This window comes from Nyctibius grandis, chromosome 29, assembly GCF_013368605.1.
Source record: "Nyctibius grandis isolate bNycGra1 chromosome 29, bNycGra1.pri, whole genome shotgun sequence".
NCBI lineage: Eukaryota > Metazoa > Chordata > Aves > Nyctibiiformes > Nyctibiidae > Nyctibius > Nyctibius grandis.
This window is the reverse complement of record NC_090686.1, coordinates 5,498,675-5,508,236: the sequence shown is the minus strand read 5'-3', so window position 1 is coordinate 5,508,236 and position 9,562 is coordinate 5,498,675. Positions and strand designations below refer to the sequence as shown.

Genomic DNA, 9,562 nt, shown 5'->3' with positions numbered 1-9,562 from the left:
AAGACGGGACGCTGATCACAGCAAGAACATCAAGGATGGGGTGTTGACCGAAGCCGGAGTGGAACCAGAAGATAAAGATCAGCTGAGCAATGGAGAAGAAGGGACTTTTGTGGACTCTTGAGAAATGAAGAAAGAGGAATTGAAATAGTGGAATTTTAACAGAAGCTCGTGAGAAGTTTGTGATGTAACTACTTATTAGTTTCTATATAAACCGATCATGAATTTGAGTCAGGGACCATTCACTGTGGTGGTGGGTCCAACTCTGAGTTGCTTCAAGAAAGAAAGTGAAAGGCAAATGGGGGAATCAAGGCTCTTCCCCCCCCCCCCCCCCCCCCCCATATTTTTCTTGATTGCGGGTTTGGGGTTTTGGCATTTGGTCAGCTCTAGAATATTCCCCATTTTCTTCTGTCCACCTGCTGAGTGAAATGGTGCCTGCTACTTTTAGTCACCTCATTAGCACAAATCGTGTCCTTTTTTCTACACGGTGGGAATTTCTCTAGCTGGGAAAAGAGTTCTAGGTCAAGTTTATATAATAACTAGGAGAAGGTGTCAAAGCCCTTCCCCTTCCCTGTTTTTCTCTCGGTAACTGCTTTCCGTTTATTAAGCCTCTGTCTGTGGAGTAAGAAGAGCCTGGCATACAGTAGGTGGGTAATTCTGTATTTCTGTACATCATGCAAACCTGTGTTTTATGCCACAATTGCAATTCCTCAAAATATCATATATATTTGAAATATCATATATATTTGAACACTTCAAAGAACAAACCACTGAAAGATCGAATGAATATCCATAACCCTGAATTATTAGTCATCAACCATGTTTTTTAAAATGAAAACACCAGAGATTCTATTTAAAATAACCACCTGTTTTCTTATTTTAAAAGTTTTTTTTTTAATCTTCCTTAACTAAAAATTAATTAATTAAAAGAAAAACTAATTATGGTTGCCTGGCAGTCAACTTCCTTTGCTTCAGAAATCTCAGGGAATAAATACTGGGTAAACCTCTGTTGTTTTTTTTTTTTTCTTTTTAATTTAGTTAAATTTTAATTATTAAAACATATGGCACGTTTGTATGAAGCTAATACTTAAGAAAGCAAGTTCGACAGTAGTGGAGAGCAGGGTCCTTCCATGAATTTCCGGAGCAGAAACGTCACAGCTGCTGACGGGCGCAGCCCGTAGCCAAGCCCGTGTCCCGCGTCTCCAACCCAGCCCGCGGGGAAGCACAGCCTGGTCTTCAGAGCCGAGCGTCCCTCAGTCTCGTCTGACACCGAGTGTCGGTCGTAACGACCCATGAGGTCAACGTGCGTTGAATGATTCACGAACTGCGAGGAATGAAGGAAAAAACCCAAACAAAGAAAATCCCAGGTAGGTGCGTGTGGCGGCCGGTGTGTTCAGCCCCCCAGCGCCGAAGCGCAGGGGCTGTATTTATTGTACGATCAAACGCTCCCGTGTGAGCTCGTCCTTAGTGTGAGCTCGTCCTTATTCCTCTTTCGCGTTTGAAGGATCCTGACAGATGACGACAAATATTTGGTTTCTCCTGAGAAATCTTCCTTTTAATGACACCCAACAATCACCGGCCCTTTGGTGCAGTCGCTCCTCGCTGTAGGCGGATCGAGAGAGCGAACGGACCCGCACCCCGCGGCCGGGACCGGCATCCCACACTGGGATCCGCACCCCACGCCGGGACCCACATCCTACGCCGGGACCCGCACCCCGCACCCCCGGGCTGGCAGGACGGTGCTGCTCGGAGGAGCGGTGCGGGGCCGTGCGGGGGCCCCTCCCGCGCCCCGGGGCGAGGCGGCGGCGGGGCCCGGGACCCTCCTATTGTCCCCGGCGGCGGGGGGCCGGGCCGGGCCGGGCGGGGGGGCCGCTCTCCGCAGCCTCATTGGCGGCCGCCGAGCGCCGGTGCCTTAAATGGGGCGGCGGCGGGGGAGCGCTGCCCATTGACAACGGCGGCGGGGCCGGGCGGGGGGCGGCCATCGCCCGCGGGGGCGCGGCGGAGGCGGCTGCCGCAGGGCTGGCGGCGGGCAGGGGCGCAGCCCGGAGCCGGCGGGAGCGGGGCGGGGAGGGGAGGGGAGGCCGGCGCTGCGGGCAGGGCCGTGCTGCAGCGCGCAGGGGCGGGCCGCGGGGCTCCGCGGCCGGCAGCCGCCTCGCTCGGCACCGCGCTCCGCGGCGCGCACAGCCCGCCAGGCGCACGCACGGCGGTACCCGCCCCTTCTCCCCGCCGCCCTTCTCATCCCCGTCCATGGCGCTGAGGACGGCAGCCCCCCGCTCCGCACGTAAGTAAAGCGGCTCCGCCGCGCCTTTGTGCGCGGCCCTGGCCCGCAGGTGGGGCGGCCCCGCCGCGCACCTGAGCCCGGGGCTGCCCGAGGGGGGGGGCGGGCAGGGCGGCCGCGGTGCCTGCGGCTCGGCCCGGGGAGCCCGGGGCTGGCCGCAGCCCTCCCGTTTCGGAGCCGCGGTACGGGGTAGCGCCGCGCCGGGGCGAGCCGCGGGGGTGCCCGCGGATGGGGGGAGCGGTGTCGGGCGGCCGGGGCTGACTGAGCCCCAGCGGCGGCCGGTGCGTCAGGGCGCTGCGCTCTGCCTTGCCCCTCGCAGGTGGCCGTGGGGCGGCTCGGCGCGGACATGGACCACGGTGACTTCCCCAGCCCGGGGACGGCGGCAGGCGCTGAAACCTCAGAGCTAATGGAAACTGGGGGCGATGCCAGAGCGGCACCTCGGCGGGGAGGCAGAGGAGGAGGAGGAGGCGGCGGCGGCCGTGGCGGGTTTCCAGCGACTGCCGAGCCCAGCGCTCCCCCGGCTGCGGAGACGAGCATGAATATTGATGGGCCCGGCGGTGGCCGGAGGAGCGGGGCGGCCGCGGAGGCTGCGGCAATGCCGGGAGCCCCGGGAGCAGCTGCCCCGCCGGTCCGCACCCCCAGCCTCAGGGATCCCAAAATGGTCCATCAGCGGTTCCTGCGGAGGAGCGTGGTGGACTCGGACCAGGAGGAACCTGCTTTCGACCTTCCCGAGTCAGAACATCAGAGGAAAATTATCCTGCTCCCTAAAACCAGGAGGATAATTGCGGAGAGGGCCAAGGCAGGGCACGGGGCCGTGGAGAAGGTGTGCCTGGAGGCTGAGCCTTCTGGCGAGCTGAAATCAACGCCAGCCCCTGGCGCTGTCGTAGGGGCTGAAGAGCAGAAGGAAGCCGGCAAAGACGTGGAGAGGAAAGAGGCGTCGGATGCTTCCAAAGATCAGAGCAAGGCTAAAAAAGAGGAGCCTGAGGAAGAGGCTGATATGAAAGCGGTTGCCACCTCGCTGGATGGCAGGTTCCTAAAGTTTGATATTGAACTTGGGAGGGGATCCTTCAAAACGGTCTATAAGGGTCTGGACACGGAGACGTGGGTGGAAGTTGCATGGTGTGAACTTCAGGTAAGCCGAGCTGATCCTCCTGTGTTTTTTTTTTTTTTCTGCTTTGTAAGCCTGGGAGCTAAGGGCAACATGCTGGTGTCATCTCCAGCGGCTCGGCTTTGAGCAGCCTTTATAGTCACCATTGCTTAGGATCCAGTGGCTAACTATAGCGCAATATTCTCATTGGCTCTGAATCTACCACCTTATATACACTCCTCCCAGGCTTAACCCTCTCGGCCCTGCCATCTGCCTGCCGACACTCACGATGTTAACGCAGGACCTGTCATATTGCATAAAAGGTCACGAGTCGCTCTCTCCGAATGCGCAAAGCATGCCTAAAAGAGCTAACCCGAGCTCCTTCTTCCCCCCTACCCCCAGCTGCTTCGGGAAGCGGCAGCTTGGTTTGGCAGGAGGGGAGCAGCAGGCCTGTGTGAAAAAGACACCGAATGTAAATGCACTTGGAGTGTGTTTGCAGGAGTGAGCTTTCCTTTTGTTCCAACTATAAATGCATTGTACTTTTATAAAGGTTGGGGATCTGCTGCTCCCTCACTTGCCCTTGCCCCTGCTCTGAAGCTGTGACTGTCGCCAGCTTCTTGTGAATCAAACCTCCAAAAGTACCTGAGTGCATTCCTGTCATGAGCTACTGCTTCAGCTAGGTCAAAGACCTGTCTATCCATATACCCTGTCTTTAAAGGAAGCTTTTAAATAAAAGATTTGATTTGAGTTCTAGATCTTCAGAGTGAAGTCTTCCAGTAAGCTAAAGAGAGGGAAGGTTTAGATACTGTCTTTTGCTGGTTTGGGATGTAGCTGTTACCCTTTTCTTGGTGACTTTTATATTCTCACTTCTGTAAAAATAACAGCAGTATATGCTTAAATTTTTTAAAATTGTGAAGCTTTTAGAGTCTGTTACTTACCTCAGTAATAGAAAAGTCTGTTACTTTTCTATTTGCCTCTATTTGAATGAGACCTGTCAAAGAAAAACATACGACAGATTTTTTTTTTTTTCCTTGAGCTGTTAGTCTGAGTTGCTCTGTAATTTTGGTGGGAACTAGAAGATTTAACTCTTAGTTAAAATGTGGGCTCCTTAAACTCCCAGCGGCTGACTGAGCTTTATGGCCTAGGAGAGGATTTGAGAATAGCATGTAAATAATGGGATATAATAAGCCTGAGCTCCTGATTGTTTTTTAACGTTGTTCCAATCTGTAAATCACTCCTGGCTTCCTGGGATCGGTGGGGATGGCTGTACAGCCACATCTTTATATTGTGTAATGAAATCATTAGGGGATAATCATAATTTACTGCAGCACTACTTGCTTCAGAAGTGTGGGGAGCACTTCTCACTCTTCATAACCGTGCGTTCCCAGGCTGTTATTAGACAGGGATGCTGTGTGAGGTATGGCCACAGAGCTGAGGACGAGATGGGCTGGTGGTACGGGGTTTAACCCCTCTCCCCACAGTCTAGAGCAGGTCCTGGAGGGCTCATAGGGAAAGGGCAGAGGCTGTGGGATTGCCAAGGGGAATTAAAGGGGAGTGTTGAGCGAGGCCGGTGGTGCTGGGAGGAGAGCCTTGGGCAGGCCTGGGCTTTGTCTGGCTTCGGCTTGAAAGTGAATCCTGAGCGCATCAGGCTTTTACTTCAGCAGTCTGAAATTCATTTAGGATGATCATTGGGATGCTCTCGGAGGGATGTTTTGTCTGTAGGAAGAGGCCAGTGATGTTCAGCTGGGGGTCTGACCAGCGCAGGCCAGCTCTGTCACTGCAGAGCGATTGCACACGGCAGGAATTCATCTTGTTGCCAAATCTGCTCGGTATGCTCTATCAGGGGAATTGGAATAGATGTATTTTCAGCATATTTTCTGTAACAGAGTGGCTTTAACTACAAAAGACTGCCAAACGCATCGGAGAGCACATTGCATTGAAATACCAGTGTTTGGGTCTTTCACACCTAAGACAAGAGATTGGGAAGGGAAAATTGCAGTATGAAGCTTACCTGGTGACTGGTTTTCTTATTCCTAGTTACACTTGTTTAGGAATTCTTGAACTGGCTGCATGGGAAGAAATCATCTGTAATAATTCCCTAATTCCTGCTAATTTCTGTTATATGTGCTTCAGCTTAACTCAGATCTTACTACTAGATATTTTCAATTTAATATAGAATTTGCTTTAGGCCTCTGACTGTAGAAAGAAAACTTTCTTAGTTAACTGCTTTAGAGAAATTGGTGTGAATCCATGGAAGAAGGCACGGGCTGCTGGTTCTCCTTAAACACTGCTGTCTGTTCACCCTGCAGGTTTGGAGGTGATGCCAGAGGCCAGGCAAGGGGAGATAAGATGTGAATTTTGAAAGCCAGTGCTTGGTGTGGATTGGGAAACTCTAACTGAATGACAAAAGGCTTGAATCGCTGTGGGATTAAAGCCTGTGCTTTTGGGATGAGTTTGCATGAAGGAAGCAATGGGAGAAGGTGTGAATAGCTGTGGTGTCTTGGGCTTTTGGGCTTGGAGAGTACTTGCTTAATTCAGATAGGGAGTTTGATTGGAGAAACATTCGGAGGGTGCTGTCAAGTAATCACTTTATTCACGGCTTTTTGAAAATTTTTCTGTAAGCTGTGCCAGTTAGATATGCCCTCGCTTGTCTCTTTCTCTGTAGCAGTTTTAAGTTCAGATACACATAGCGGAAGACTGCGTGGAAGCCATCATCACAATGCTGTTGAAGACAAAAGTACTTCCTTGGCAGTCTCACACCATCAAAACCTGTCCCAGAGCCTTTTTGTGGAAAAATTGCAACACATTGTACTTGGTCTTTCTTCTGGAGATGCACTTGTGCTTGTTACTTTTAGAACTGGAGAGTTAAAAGCTAACAGTATTGAGGTTCCATGCAGGCATTAATCCTCTGGCCTTGCTCAGCACTTTTTTCAGCCCAGTGGTACTGTTGCCTGTGTGTCTGTCTTTTTTTTTTTTTTTATTTGCTCATCTGTACAAAGACCTTGCAAGCCATTCTTGTTCAGTGGTTTTATTTCATTGAAAAGATGGCTTTAGGGTTCAGAACCGAAATCATGGCTTGGATTAGGGTAGGATCCAAATGCTAACCAAACTAGATCTGAGGTTTAAACCTGTCTGAAGACGTGAAAGCTATTGTCAAATTCTAACTAGAAAATAAGTTTATTGTTCCTTCCTGAAGGTGAAGCGTTGGAGCAGGATTAGCATGCCCTTGCAGTTTGGAGGGGTTTGCATTCTAAGGTTTTCAACAACTGTAATTGATTTTAATTGGTACAATGTGTGGTGAGGCTTCAGCATAACAGTATTTCAGTGTTGCACTCCTAAGTAAAATGTTGGGTCATGAATAAGGAATATAGGCTTTGGCAATTGAATGCTGGCAAGCCTAATATTCTTTTTAGTTAGATGAATGGTTTTGAAATCCCCATCCCATGTCCCTTTGGGAACATGTAGGGAAACTGCACAAGAGTCAAACCTGGTACTATCTCAAATGTGAAGACTTCATTGTACTTTACGGTTCTTGCTTGGAGTATGAATACTGAGCTTCTGTTCGATTGTATTTAATTTTAGTTTTCTTTGTTGAAAACGTGGAGAGGATGGACTGTCTCATCCTGCTGTTGCTGTGCCCATGGTGGGATGTGAGAAGTGCCTGTTGGTGAACGCCACAGGGAAGCCAGGCTTTTTCCACTGGTTGCCCAAGACTTGTTCTCCACTCTGTGTGCTGGTACTTGGGTGGATGCTGGTTTCATCAGGACACTTGGCCTCTGGGCACTTTGCATGAGAATGTATGGGAGTCCTTGATGCTCCCTGGGTCAGAGCTTGGCTCAGGGATTGGATGTTAGAGGTGTTTGGGGAGCTATGCAAGAGTGAAGGATGGGCAGAGGTCAACTCTCCTTTCCTGCCCATACAGCTGAAATTAGAAATCAAGGGTATCAGAATAGCTCTGACTGCATTTGCCAAATGGCCACCAAACCAAGGGGGCTGCGATGGTAAAACAGCCACAAATATACATCCTGCTCTAAGGTGGCCATTTCTTACTCCTCACACCTGCAGCTTTTCTTCCAAGCTGCTGGTTGTGTAGTTCTGTAGGGGAAAAATGTAATTATCTTTACAAGATAAGTGTTTTACTTTATGGTTTTACAGCGCTTTTTCCTTTTTATGTCATTGCCAGTCTTTTCAAACTGCCTGAACCAAAACAAAGATGTGAAAGTGCGTTGTGTGTCTTAAGTCACTCAGATATTCAGGAGTTTCAAATTTTTGGAGGGCACAGATATTAACTGAAAATAAAGTTCTAAATGTAGATGCATTTTTGGACATTTCTTTAATTTGATTCGTATGCAGTATTAATATGGGAACAGATAAAGTATTTTCTTGATTTCAGTTTTAATTCCTTCAATGAGAAGCTCATCCAGATTGGCTGATAGCTGACTGTTTTAATATGGCATGAATATTCTAGAAGTACAGGATGAGACTAAACTTTGTTTTAAATGCTCTTTTTATTCACCTTGCATTAAAATCGTTAGTGCTAGAGCCATGTGAACTCACTAATTTTTGTTGCTAAGGCTGATAATCTTTCCTTGAAGCAAAATTTCTAGTTTGGTGAGTGGAGGAAGGGAGGAAAAGCAGGCAGTTTATTTCTAAGCATATTGCTTTATGTATGAGAAGGCTGTGATGTCTGTGTAACTATTTTATTAAATTTTTAAGCGCTGTTTTCCATCTTACATCTACTTAGAAGATCTGTGATAGTGGTTCAAAGAAATACCAAAGGTCCGCAGCTCAGATGCTTTTGTGTAAGCAGATACATTTGCGTGGTTAAAAGTGGGAGCCTGTAAAATGGAGACAACGTTAAAGCGAGTTCACTTTGCTGTAGCTGGCAGGTCACTTCTAGGAAAATTAAATTATTATGTGGAGTTAAATTTTGTGGAAGGAGGAGGATATCCTATGCCCCTGTGTCAAGAATCCAGGGGAGTTCTTTCTGAAACAGGTACTTATCTTCAGGATTTTCACCGGTGTGGTAGTTTGGCTTTTGTTAGTGTCCTTGTTGGCTGACAGCATTCAGCTGATGTCGAAATAGTAGCTGCTTGCTGTTGATGCTGTTAATTTATTGGCCGGGTAAACTTTGTAGTGTAAATGAACAGAATAACTTAGATCTGTTTGGGGGAAGGAAGGAGGGAGACTGCATCTGAAAGCTTGAATTTGATGTTGCTGTGTGCTCGTATTAAATTAACTCAGACTAATTTTGTCTGTTTCAAGTTAATTCTTAAGATAGTGACTTCTGTTTAAATTTAAACAATTGGTTTAGCTTTGCTTTACAGTGTCAATATGAAAACATGTGCCTGTGTCACTGGGTTTGTTGGTATAGCTGTCGCCCTGCCATGGAGAAGCAGGATAGGGATACGGGAGTGAACTATTAATAGTCTGCTTCTCAAATTCAGTAAATGAAATAGAGCGGGGTCAGGCTTCAGATTCTGCCTTTGAATCAAATAAGACTCCTTTCTTTTGAGTACATTTTGCCTAAAGGGTGGTTTTATGCTCTTTTAATCCTTGTTCAACTCTTCACACTAGATACGTGGGGTCTAGTTGCAGTAAGAGGAAATGACTTAAAATAAAACCAGAGCTCAGTGTAAATGAGATTTCTGATCCTTTTGGTCATCTCTTGTCCACAGCTGACAGGGGAAAAAAAAGTTGGTGTTGCAAGCTGTCATCTTAGTAATGTTTGCACTTGATATGCAGGCTGACTTGTGTATAATGTGCTTACATTTATGGTCTGATTGCTGCCTTGTTTCTTGGTTAGGGTGTAACAGGGCTCTGAAGCAACCTTAGTGGTGCTGGTAACGATGTGCTGAAAGAAGGGTGGCAATAGCAATTCAGCTGTTGGTTGCTGGAGTTATCAGGATTTTTGCATGCTCTGAGAGACTAGAGGTGTTGCAGAGGTTGGGAAGAGTGGTTCTTGGGTGGTTGGATGGAGGGTAGAGGCCATCCTACAGGGATTAGGTATGAAGGGATTGCTGAGGAGGGAGGTAGTAGATAAATCTCCCATGCTTCAGGAGCCCCACTGGAGCAGTAGGTTTGGGTTTGAGCACTGAGAAGAGCTCGCTACAACTGTCTGATCAGGGCAAGTTTGGTTTTGAGACTTGCCATGACATAGCTGTTGATTGCCAGCAGCATGATGCTTACCTGCATGCTCG

At 48.6% G+C, this 9,562-nt stretch overlaps 1 protein-coding gene across 8 annotated transcripts in view; it reads left to right on the top strand.

Annotated features, from left to right (window-relative positions):
* The first annotated feature begins 1,257 nt into the window (after window positions 1–1,257).
* The window catches only part of WNK2 (WNK lysine deficient protein kinase 2), a 126,599-nt gene continuing 118,294 nt past the window's right edge, over window positions 1,258–9,562 (top strand). For 7 of the 8 annotated variants that reach the window (XM_068419926.1, XM_068419921.1, XM_068419927.1 and 4 more), the window contains exons 1-2: window positions 2,131–2,278; window positions 2,595–3,407. In XM_068419926.1, the coding sequence (XP_068276027.1) occupies window positions 2,622–3,407 (786 nt within the window). In that variant the 5' untranslated portion in view covers window positions 2,131–2,278; window positions 2,595–2,621. Of the gene's footprint in view, window positions 1,365–2,130; window positions 2,279–2,594; window positions 3,408–9,562 lie in introns of those variants that run through there. The other variant, XM_068419920.1, reaches the window with a different exon arrangement.